The sequence below is a fragment of the Prunus mume genome, linkage group LG8, assembly GCF_029339155.1.
Source record: "Prunus mume cultivar Tortuosa linkage group LG8, ASM2933915v1, whole genome shotgun sequence".
Classification (NCBI taxonomy): Eukaryota; Viridiplantae; Streptophyta; class Magnoliopsida; order Rosales; family Rosaceae; genus Prunus; species Prunus mume.
The window spans coordinates 9,538,514-9,550,813 of record NC_142705.1 but is presented as its reverse complement, the minus strand read 5'-3'; the positions used below and the strand labels follow the sequence as shown (position 1 = coordinate 9,550,813).

Here is a 12,300-nt window from a genome sequence, read left to right as displayed (position 1 = left end):
GATGACTAACAAATACATATGTTTCTTTGCTTCTCAGTTTCTCAGGCTCTCTTATTGACTCAGTAACCAAGACAACGCCTTTTTTATATATAAATAAATATATTTCAAATTTCACCAATACCCAAATCACAATTCCAATTGGGAACCCGAAAACCCTAGAAAGATCGGATTTTGAAGTGGATCTGTTGGGGAAGAAGAGGAGGATGGGGGATAATCAGGACGACGATCGGAGCCAGAGCAGCGACTACACGTCGGAGGACGAAGGCACCGAAGACTACAGGCGAGGAGGTTACCACGCTGTTCGAATCGGCGACACTTTCAAGAGCGGACGGTATGTCGTTCAGACGAAGCTCGGTTGGGGCCATTTCTCCACCGTCTGGCTCGCTTGGGACACCCACCACTCTGTACTTATCTCACCCTCTCCTCTTTTTTCTTTGCTGATACTTCGTTTTTATTGCGTTTTTTGATCTGCTGTTGTATCATTGTATGATGAGTTTGAAAATGTAAGAAAAGGAATGGAAACTTTTAATCAAATTTTTAATCCACCATATTGGTTAATGCAAAACATAGAACATCATATTTGGTTTCTTTAAATTTTCACATGTTTAGTTTTAACTTTTAAGTTACTCTATGGAGGATTAATATAAATGTGTTGTTTTTTTGGGTGGCTGCCAATTTTACAAAAACCAGCGTTATGTTGCTCTGAAAGTGCAAAAGAGTGCTGACCACTACACTGAGGCGGCAATGGATGAGATAACCATCTTGAAACAGATTGCAGAGGGGGACACAGATGATAAAAAATGTGTAGTGAAGCTTCTGGACCATTTTAAGCATTCGGGTCCAAATGGACAACATGTTTGTATGGTTTTTGAGTACTTGGGTGATAATCTGTTGACACTTATTAAGTATAGTGATTACCGCGGGGTGCCACTCCATATGGTTAAGGAGATTTGTTATCATGTTTTGGTTGGATTGGATTACTTGCATAGACAGCTCTCGATTATACACACTGATTTGAAGCCGGAGAACATATTGTTGTTGTCAACAATAGACCCTTTCAAGGATCCGAGAAAGTCAAGCGCGCCTCTTATTCTTTCAAGCAGTAAGGACAAGGATGCATCAGAGTCGGGGTTTGCAAAGGCATTGAATGGGGATTTGAGTAGGAACCAGAAGAAAAAGATTAGAAGAAAGGCTAAACGAGCGGCTCAAGGATGTGCAGATAGAGACGAAGCTGATGCTGATCTAGAAACATCCACCGAAGTAGAGTCATCTCCTAATACAAAATTGAATGTGCATTCCGGTGAAGATCAGGCTACTAGTTCTGTCAGTATGAGTAGATCATCAGATGCTGATGGACCAAAGGGCACTCGCCCAGGAAGTCAGGGTAGTAAGAGAGGGAATCGCACCACAAGGCAGAAGTTGTTGGCATCAATTGACCTGAAGTGCAAATTGGTTGACTTTGGGAATGCATGTTGGACTTACAAACAGTTCACAAACGATATCCAAACAAGACAGTATAGGTGTCCAGAGGTGATCCTCGGCTCAAAGTATTCTACCTCAGCAGATCTCTGGTCTTTTGCTTGTATTTGTTTCGAGCTTGCAACTGGTGATGTACTCTTTGATCCCCACAGTGGCGACAACTTTGACAGGGATGAGGTATGGATGTATAAAACTATAGTTCGGTTGTGTTGCTTTCTTTATTGCATATGGTACTCTCGAATCCACATTAGTTTTACCCTTTGGTAACAGTCTACCTATTTCACTCACACAATGAAAGTTTCATATGATGTCAATTCCATTAAGACATCTAATACAATCTTCATGTCTATAAATGACAAGTCAATTTCACTACCACTGCCCACCTGCTGTTGTTTGTTCAAATAAATGCATTTTATTATATTGTAAACAGCTGGTGATGGTTTAACATTGCAGTTAATAGGAAGCTACTGATGCAGTTGGCAAGAATAAAATACTCAAATGATCATGTTTTGTGACATTGCACCTTTTGGAGCAAGGAGATATTAGCAACATGTTTTGTGGTCCATTACATCGATATAATCTTTCGAAAGCAGAATATTTTTAGTACACAAAGAGATAGCTCTAAAATTAAAAAATTTAGCTGAAAAGCTTATATGACTGAAGTGTTAGTCGTAATATTATTTTGCTGGACAAAGAGAGTTGTACTATTCCCATAAGATATTTGCAAACCGCTATGAGGACCATAAACTTTTTACCTCAGCCCAGCATGTCCTGTGTCACCACTTAAGTAAATCTCACTTGGTCTTAGTACTCTTCCCGCTATTATCTTTGTCCTGCTGTATAGGTTTGAATGTCCTGCTGTATAGGTTTGAACTTTTTCAGAAAGGCTGAGATCAATACAGAAATCAACTGTTCACCTGTTCAGACACCCGTTGATTACTATATCAATGACTTCCTATTGGCATCATTGGGAATAACCATAGGAAGTGTGCTATTAGTGGTGCTTTAGCATCTCTACTTATGAATATATTAGTATTATCTCCACTAGAAGGACTGACCATAATAGTTCTTCAGTATGCTGCCTAATATTGATAGATCAGAATAGTTTTGTGCTGTTCATTTTAATATTTTTCTTTAAATGCTTTGGTTTAGTGTGAGTCCTGAAGCATGTAAGTTGACGGAATGATGCTTTGAAATTGACTTCTTTCAATCATCTCAAGCATTTAAACCTGGGAAGTTTTTATTATTTTCTATTTTTAAAATTACTGAAGTAAATCTTATATTGATATATTGCAGGACCACTTAGCATTGATGATGGAGCTTCTTGGAATGATGCCACGGAAGGTGAGAAATCTGCAAACCCTACCATTAAAATTAAACTGAACTTCATCCAACTTAAATTCCGGGCACCTATTTTCCAGATTGCTTTAGGTGGTCGATATTCCCGAGATTACTTTAATAGATATGGTGATTTGAGGCACATCCGTCGCTTGCGTTTTGGCCCCTGAATAAGGTTCTCGTAGAAAAGTATGAATTCAGCGAGCAAGATGCAAGTGACTTAACAGACTTCCTTGTTCCCATCCTTGACTTTGTCCCTGAGAAACGGCCTACTGCTGCACAATGCCTTCTTCATCCATGGATTAATGCAGGTCCTCAATTATTGGAACCATCTATAGCTTCTGATAAGAAACAAGGCGTGGACCATGACAGGACTGAAAAGAACAAGAGGGAAAAAGATGAGAGGGAGGCAATGGAGGCTGGAGTGGAAAATATTGCCATTAATTCCGATTCTAAACCTGTCAAAGATCTCCCATCTAGTAGTAAACCCTCCAAGGCAGCTGTAAGTAGTTCATCCAGGTAGAATCCTAGGATAATTTTTGTCTACGGAATATGCCTTGTCGTCGGTTTTCTTGTTGGGCTGTGAGATTGCTTCTATTGGCTTGACTTACAAATTTATTTTGCGGGATTGCTTCTAATGCTGGCAAACTTCAGCATAAGGAAGTTTGATGCACCGGTTACAAGTGAGCCTTCTTTCAAGCGCAATTGGCACACACTGTACACTTCTCCTGCAACCAGCTCGTCTGTGAAAATGTTCATTTCAATGTGATTCATGTACTGAACGCCAATCGTGATATTGGGACTCTTGAAACACTAAATCCCATAATGTTCTTTTTATTTTTATTTTTGAGGCCTCCTTCCTTTTATTGTTAAGATTCGAAATCGGAGAACCCGTCAGAAAATGTGCCAATACAAATTAGTAAAATTTCAATGGTTTAACAAATTATATTCCGAGAGGATAATGATTTTGGCGCCCATCTCTTAGAGCATCTCCTTGGAGATGTCAAATACTAAACATCAAATTTAAATGGCTGATGTGGTAATTTGACATTTACACAGTTTTATATTCCACCTGATATATCAAATAAATAATTATTGTAATAATCAAATCATTTAAGATAAAGAAGAAAAAAAAATATAAAAAGGAAAATAATAAATGAAAGTAACAATCCAATTATCTTTAAAAATAATAAAATATTCATTTGACATCTTGCTTTTGTGATGTCAAAAATAACATCTCAACCTCCAAAATTCATTCCACATCGCTTTAACACATCGGTTGGAGAATGTGAGATGTTATTTCTAAATTGTTAAATGTTATGTAACACTTTTAACATATCGGTTGGAGATGCTCTTAATCATATGCACTACAACTGAATATTTTATAGAATTTATGAGCACTTGAAATCATAAACCTTTTGAGAATACAAAGTAGATTTTAAGATCACCATAATTTGAAAACTCGTTTTCAGATTATTATCAGCCAAATCAAACAGACATGACTACAAAAATCATGGCGGTCGACAGTTAACTACATATATAGATATCGATCACGTAATGTTGGGGACTCCATGTGGGCTGGTGGGGGATTCTCGCCGTGCAAAACATTCTATTCTTCTTTGCCACACAATCAATCACATACACTTGAAATACAAAACTAAATGTTGGTCTCCATGTGTTATTGGGGGTGGTGGGAGTCTCTCTCTCTCTCTCTCTCTCATTCTCAATTCGTGCAAAACATTCTAACCCCCCAATATCCCATGTGATGTGAGACAAAAACAAAAAGCTCAAAACCATGCACAAGGCAACAGATGTTCAAATATTGGCCACATGTGCTCTTGATCATGATGTGATCCTCCCAAGAAAAGAAATTCCACTTACAGAGAAAGAAGCACTTTTGTGGTCAAAGTTGCAGATGCAATCAATTTATGCAGCACGGCAGCCAAAGCCATAATATTATATGGGAAATTATTGATTTTCTTGAACGTTGTAGTGTAAACAATTGGGAGGTGGTCTTCTCGAGGCAATTAAGAACCAAGCAACCAACATCAAAGTCTAGCCCCGAAGAACCCAAATTATCAATTTTGAAAATCATTCAGCAACTTTCCAATGCTATAAAAATTAAGAATCAAACCAACATTATATGGAATAATAGATGAGAAGAATCCAAATTCTGTAAACACTACATGAGGTCGGTTGATGATGGTGTTAGCCAGTAGCTAACATGCACCCATAACCCTACATAAATGCACACTTATTTCATGAGTTGTTAGCCAGTAGCTAACAAGCAACTTAATCTAAACCAGAGACAAGGCCACACTTTGGTTCATGTGTTAGCCAGGAGCTAACAAGCAAAACCAAACCTAAACCAGCCACCACAGACACAAAGCACACTTGATTTTTTTCACAACGGTGTTGACTGGGGTTGGTCAACTAGCTGTTGGCCAACAGTTCCTAATGATCTTCATAATATACAAACTTCCAATCGCAAACTTTCCCATTGCATTTTATTGGAACCATCCATCTTTTTGCTATCGTTCTGTATTGTTGCCAGCGATCACTGACTGCTACAGAAGTCCAAGAATCCCATGAATTCTTGATTTTGTATCATTTGGATGCTCGTTTCTATGCCGATCACACCTGAAAAAAAAATCCTCAGAAATGAGAAACCAAGGCACGGATGATAAAACTTCGTTTTCGAGTAACTGGGAACATGATTTCAGGCTTGAAAAAAAGTTTGTTTTACCCATTGTAATAGCGCTAGCAAAGATGACACCAGAGAGGATGAACACGATGATTGATGCTCTCTTGAGAATTGTAACTACTTTTCTTACAAGGCACTGTCCCCAGAAGCCAGCCAAGACAGACACACTTGTGAGGTATAAAGCTGCAAAAGGAATTCACATTGGAAGAAGAAAAAAAATTAATTTCTTGTGATCATCAAATGAAATGTATAATAAATAGGCTGCTAACTGAATTAGAAAAGGAGACCAGAAAGGAAAGCCATACCATATGGAATAGGAAACCTCTTGAGCAGGTAGAACTCCACCACCGATAAGGATGCGGAGAATGTCATCACGAATGTAGCTGTTGCACTTGCAACCTGTTCATGGTAGCAGCAAGATGGTTACTCCAACTTAGATTTTTTAAGAAACTTTACTTGTAGTTTCATGAAGCTCAATGTTTTGCATTGAAAGTACTTGAACTTTACAAGGTAGGTTCACACCTGAGGGATAACGCCTATCTCAAGAAGGAGAGGGCCAAGAATAAATCCTCCACCGGATCCAAGCAAGCCTCCAACAGTGCCTCCCAAGATACCACAGAGTGCACAGAACGCTATGTGAATAGGAGTCCATGCGATCGAAGCCTCGCAAATTGATTCCGTGTTTCCTGTGCTCATTCTCTTCTTGTGCTCCTTGCACAGCTTGACTGATTCATATCCAAACACTCCAAGTGCAATGGGAAACTGGAGAAACAGAACAAAAGGGTGAAAAAGCCTGTCCCCACACCACAGAACAATAGGACAATAGAGCTAAGGAACAAGTTGTCCCACTTATCTAGTTGTACTAGCATGCCTACCTGTAAGCAGAAGAAGACCCAATACCATGCACTGCAAGCATTTACATCATTCTGCACTCAATTTATAAAGTATCAAAAGTAGGCAATCAGGGAGAGAGAGAGAGAGAGAGAGAGAGAGAGAGAGAGAGAGAGAGAGAGAGAGCCACTTGCCTTGAGGACTTGAAGAACTAGGAAAAGAACCCAAACTACTACCAGCACCACAACCCTTTTCCACCTAAGATTGAACTTTAATATTTGCTGAAAAAAATGGAAAGTTTTCAGCCCCTTTACCATGAGAAGATAATTAACACATCATAGAACTTTATATGCCAGCTTTTGCTTACCATTATTGATTTCTCTTCTCTAGGAAGTAATGGCTCGTACTCAATTAGAACTGCACCTTACCCAAAAAAAAAAAAAAAGAGAAGACAGTATATTGAATTTCAGGAACAGAAGGAAATACACACACGCACACAAAGTCACACAGATGTACTTGTGTCGTACGTTCACCCCTAGAGTCCACTACAGTTTCTTGCTGCCTTGCAAATTCTTTCTGCAAAATTTTCAGAAATTTATTCATCATGTAATCAGTTAACTTTGATAATAATCTTCAAATATTCTACATAATGCATAATTAATACCAGTAAAAAATGTCTGACCTTCATGATAGTCTCTTCCTTCCACATCTCAAACCCTTTAAAACAAGACCTTGATGAAGTTCCTGATACAATTTAATTAACAAAAAGGAAAAAAATTGAAATTAACAAAAATTTTAAATAAAATATGAAATTGGGTTGGATAAGAAATACATGTTGACTGTGACTCTACAGACCCAAGAAGAGTATAATGATGAGGACAGTGATGAGCCAGTAGGGGAAGACAACACTGAGAGCCACACCCAAGGTGATGCCAAGCATGAGCATGGGCTGAAAGAGAAGGGCCAGATCATAGTCTATAATTGGCACTTCTTTTGTTGGATGAGGCACTCTCAAATTGTACCAGACTGATGATGCAGATGCCCCCATTATCATACCTGTAACCAAGTCAACATGCACATCCAAATTAAATTCAGTAACTATAAAAGTACAAAACAGAAAAAAGAAATAACATTTACTCAATAAAGTAAGAGATACGTATCAAAGCCAATCAAGCACAAAAGTGTAGGGGCAAAATTCAGAATCTGGGGAAGACACAAGTGGGAGACAGAAAGGCATCATTGCTCTGGCTACACTTTTGGATATTAAAACATGTGACTTTTTTTAAATTAAATTTTCTGGCTATACATATAATAGATTTTATGTTAGATTATATAGGTTCTTTTTATATGTGTTAAATAAAATTTCTGACATCATGAACTCAATGAAAACCAGATGAAAAAGGTAGTCTTTGAAAGTTGAAATAAATCAAAAGAATGGAGGAAGAAGATGTGTAGAGAAATGAAATTACATTTAGAAAGAGCTGCAGCGGACTTTGTATCAAATCCAACAATTAAAGTAAGCATAGGAACAAATATTCCACCCCCTCCTACACCTCCTACTGTCCCACATGCTGATCCCAGAAAACCAATCACTGTCGCCAAAACAAGTCTCCAACTAAACTTCAATTCCTGCATTCAAAAAAAAATGAACAACCCACTTTAAGCAACACTTTGTAATTTCCTTATAAACATAACATAAATATATGCATGTATGGAGAGAGAGAGAGAGAGAGAGACACACACACACACACACAACCAGAGAAAAAAGAGAGAGAAGGAGACATACGGGCCAGGTTTTGTCTGTGCTGGAGAGGTGGGAAGAAAGATTGGAATTGAGAGAGAGAGAAAGACGGGATTGAAGGGGAGAGTCGTAACCATTCTGGTGCTGCGTGATGAAGAACGCAGAGAGAATAGCCACCGAAAAACTTGATAGGAGATAGAAAACTAAGCCTCTTGTGGCCATCGAACAGTTGTTGGTTGGTTTTTCGCTTCTAGCAGAAACAGCAAGCACTTATTTAGAAGAAGATATAACTGCAAGGTTCTGTTTTCGCTTGGCTTCGCTGGACGCCCAGATACGTTATTTTCTATTTTCCAACAAAACAATGCGTGAGAGAGAGAGAACCAATGTGTTCCTAGAGGCTTAAATAGCGTTATATAACATGAGAGAGAGATGGAGACAGAGAAGGAGAGAGAGTGAATTGTCGTTTAATAGAAGAGCACACATGACATGAGTGATACGACACATCTAGAGTCACATGGATCAACTAGGGCAGCAGACCTAAGGTGACCTGAATCAAATTTATTTTATGAATTAGAGTTACGAATTAGAGTTACCATAAGGGATATACACTAGGAAATATTCCTTTAATTTTGTTGCCATCTAAAGCATTGATAAAACGAACGTAGTCACGTCCATTAGGGAAATTTGGATTAGGACTTCGCTCCTATATGACATCTTGTTAAAACATAACACGTAATTTTTTTTTAATCAAACGAACGATAATATTTTATTAGATTAATTAAAACGTAACATAATATTTATCGTTTATATTATAATTTATGTAACACGTCTTATATTTTGACTAGACAGTAAATGTTTAAGTTTTGTTCTCCCTCTGTTTTAAATAATTAAATCCTAATTAAAGACGATAATCATGACATTTAATATAATGTGACAACGCTCGCTCAAAACAAACATTCTTTAAACAGAATATCAGTGTACGATCAAAACCACATCACTCTACGAGCAATTAACAATTGTCAATACGTGTCAAAGAAAACCTTCTTCTTCTTTGGCAAAAATTATCAATCAATCAGACGATTTCTCCTAGATCTTCTGAAACTATTTTTTTTTTTTGGCATCAACGTTTCTTTTTATTTTCTCAATCTTTTGATCTCTTAATCATTGAGTCTAAATTTCACATCCATTTACCTCGGTGTCGGACGGTTAAAAAGTGGGTGTACTTCTCACACACAGTCAGACTCAGATTCCAGTTCTCTCTCTTTTTAACTTTCAGAGTTGGCAGGTCCACGCAAGCAAGCCTTACAAGTGGCAGTTCCTATCATGGAAGTGGTGGAACACATTTTGATATACATATTTTAGGACATTTTTATTGAAATAGGTGATAATATACTAAACTCACACCAGGTAATGAATTTAGATCCAAACCCCATGTAGTCATGGTGTAAATGTTCCAAAGAAAATTTAAGGGAGGGTTATTATTAATTTTTAATCTATTTTTTTTCTTTCAAATATTATTCATTTCTTGGACAAATATACTTGAATGATTTTAATATGTCTTTTTTTTTTTTTTTTACTTATGTTTTTGAGTGATTTCAATTTGTAACATTTCAAACCAAACCTATATCAATTAACCAAAAAACAATAATAGTGGTGCAATAATAGGTGGTGGACAACGACAGTGGCAACACGTCAGCGACACTATAGCAAGTGGGGATTAGGGAGGTTGGGGTTAGGGTTTGCCAAGAGAGAATAATTTAATTTTGATAATACGATAAGATTTTCGGTTCCTACATGTCAATACTATTCATATCTCATAATCGGATAAAATTTTCAATTTCAAATTTCAGATAAATTAAAAAATTATGGTATTTATAGAAAAAATTCTGGTATTAATTTTTGTTTTGTATTTATTGCAAAAATTTTGGGTGATTGGCAACATCAAATGAGTATGGGCTTTGTCTTTGAGGGGTGGGGGAAAGGTGAAGGAAAACTTTCTTTTCTTTTAATTTATAAAATGACTTGGCTCAAAACGATGTCGTTTTGCTCAGGGAGTTTAAAAAAAAAAGAAAGCGCAGTGCGCTTCTTCTTCCTCATGCACATCTCTTCTTCTTCCTTAGGCAAAACATCGAGCAATTGGAATGTAGTCCATAGGATAGCATCGCCGGTTCAGGTAGACCTCCAAGCCTATTTTCATGGCTTCCATAAGGTCGTTTGACCTCAGTGAACCCATTGTGGCTCAGTCTTTAACTCACACACACTACACAAATACTAAGATTTGAACCCACGACCTTGGCCCGAGGGGAGAAGAGGAGAGCAATTGCTCCAAACCACTACACTAGTAGGTCCTTTGAAAGGTCTTGAATGTTAAGTTATTGTTATAAAAAAAAAAATAAATAAATAACTATTATATACGTTGCAAGAGTTTCACTATAAATAAGCATTTGTTGGTCAATAATGCTATATGTGCTTTTTAAAGGCCGTATTTAGTAAAGTGGTTTATAATTCGCGTGACAAGTTAGACATGTGAGATATCTTTGCACCGACTTTAGGGAAGTGATCACAAGTTGTGTATAGTAATTAGGAGATATTTGACCTAATTTTATAGTTGACCTACTTGAGTGTGATCAAAGATGTTTGGTTGTAGATTAGTGGAAAATGACATTGATTTATAAACCACTGTCTCAAGTTTGAACTCCCATAACACCTTAGTAGTGTGTGTGTGTGTGAGTGAGAAACCCTCTCCCACTTGTAATTTAGACTATCACTTGTATTATAATTTGGGCTTTTAGATCTAGATCTAAAACGGTTAGCTGTTATTGGGTTTAGTCCATGATTTTTAGTTTTAGATATAGATCCTTTGACATTTATTGCTTTTTGTTGGGTCGATTTTACCCTTTGAGGTAAATAAGGAGAACACATTGAAAATCTAAATTTGATGCATTATTTCCTTGCAATTGAATTTCATAATTTAAAATTTGAATTATTTCCTTAATAATAGTTACCTAATATATGAATAAAATATAATTTAATCAATGAAAAGCAAAGATCCACATATTATACCAATCACAAGTACCCACATGAAATGATGTACCTGACATAAAGGTAAATAGTTATTATTAGCAACAAAAAAAACTTAATGATAAGTTGTGTTACTTATAAGTTAGGAACATAAATTAGAATACTACCTAGTTAGGAACATAAATATATTACTACCTATAAGTGAGATACAAAAATGGACAAATAAAACTGTATGTTACCTATAAAAAAGGATACATAAAATACTTTTACACTTTGTAGAAAATATTTTAAAAAAACATATATACTTATGCAATAGGCAATAGGACCTTACACCATAGGATAATTTATCTCCCTATTCAAAAGAGACTATTTAGTAACGTGATTTTTAGGATATGTTCAAGATATTTTCATTTTATATTCAATGACAAATGTCGTAAATGGCTAATTATTATTATCCGATTCAAGGCATAAGGGGCAACATTGGAATAAAAAATGATTTTAAGAAAAGAAAAAGAAAAATATTACATCAGAAAATATTAAAAATGAATGTAATCCTATGTGTTGCAAAAGTCAAAAGATTTGTATTAAAGTTACAAAATCCGATGATTAAACCAAACTTCTCAATGGAAATTTGAATCTATATCAACTTATATGTATATATATAATATATAAAAAAAAAGATGTTTTGTTCCAGCTAATGAACTCTTAGCCCCAATGAAAGAAGTCTTAACTTGCATACCAGTTTCAAGTTCAAACCTGGTAATGTATGCATGTGCAGAGATACTAGTTAGCAAAAAGGACAAGAAAAGATATGTCACAATTTGAATTAGAGAGGTTGTGTTGTTTTCCATTAGAAAAAGAGGATAGCTTGGTTCCTTAAAATTAAGACGAAAATCTTTTTAAGAAATCAAATCAATAAATAGTTGTGTAATTAATTGCTGGATTTAGATTTTTTCTTTTTAATCATCGGAAAGAGGGAGATTCCAATTTGAAATTTGAGAAAAGGAGAGCACAACATGATGAATTTAAAGGCATCTAGAAAGGCCTCTATCACCTTTAAACAAAAAACAAAACAAAAAAGGCCTCCATAATCAAATGGTAGAAATCCAAATTGTCCTTTCGCCAAGCATGATCATGGTTCAGGCTCAAACGTGGTCCTGCTGCTTTGTACACAATTTAATAAAGA

General features: G+C 36.3%; 2 protein-coding genes across 3 annotated transcripts; one reads left to right on the top strand and one right to left on the bottom strand.

Moving 5' to 3' along the window:
• Nucleotides 1–6: 6 nt before the first annotated feature.
• SRPK4 (ser/arg-rich protein kinase 4) lies at nucleotides 7–3,500 on the top strand. The gene is given in 5 exon segments (XM_008243110.2): nucleotides 7–404; nucleotides 691–1,656; nucleotides 2,776–2,823; nucleotides 2,901–2,970; nucleotides 2,973–3,500. Coding segments are annotated over 5 exon segments (1,653 nt in total). The 5' UTR covers nucleotides 7–203; the 3' UTR covers nucleotides 3,341–3,500.
• A 1,438-nt stretch (nucleotides 3,501–4,938) lies between these two features.
• Nucleotides 4,939–8,479, bottom strand: LOC103339765 (Sulfite exporter TauE/SafE family protein). Of its 2 annotated transcripts, none has more exons than XM_008243111.3 (12): nucleotides 8,139–8,479; nucleotides 7,822–7,981; nucleotides 7,208–7,408; nucleotides 7,035–7,096; nucleotides 6,880–6,928; nucleotides 6,720–6,775; nucleotides 6,547–6,633; nucleotides 6,397–6,447; nucleotides 6,044–6,283; nucleotides 5,827–5,920; nucleotides 5,564–5,704; nucleotides 4,939–5,457 (listed from the first exon to the last, which is right to left on the bottom strand). In XM_008243111.3, the coding sequence occupies exons 1-12, from the start codon at nucleotides 8,313–8,315 to the stop codon at nucleotides 5,375–5,377; spliced, it is 1,401 nt and encodes a 466-aa protein (XP_008241333.1). In that variant the 5' UTR covers nucleotides 8,316–8,479; the 3' UTR covers nucleotides 4,939–5,374. The 2 variants fall into 2 exon arrangements, with proteins under 2 accessions (XP_008241333.1, XP_008241334.1); XM_008243112.3 differs by having other exon boundaries at nucleotides 6,720–6,769.
• Nucleotides 8,480–12,300: the final 3,821 nt, after the last annotated feature.

Bases quoted from the DNA above. Each gene is read 5' to 3' on its own strand.
- LOC103339765 (XM_008243111.3), bottom strand. From the start codon at position 8,315: ATGGCCACAAGAGGCTTAGTTTTCTATCTCCTATCAAGTTTTTCGGTG. The intron at 7,409-7,821 runs GTAATTTCATTT...ACTTGGTTACAG, and splicing joins CGCTGCAGCTCTTTCTAAAT to GTATGATAATGGGGGCATCT. The intron at 6,776-6,879 runs GTACGACACAAG...TTTTTGGGTAAG, and splicing joins AGTGGACTCTAGGGGTGAAC to GTGCAGTTCTAATTGAGTAC.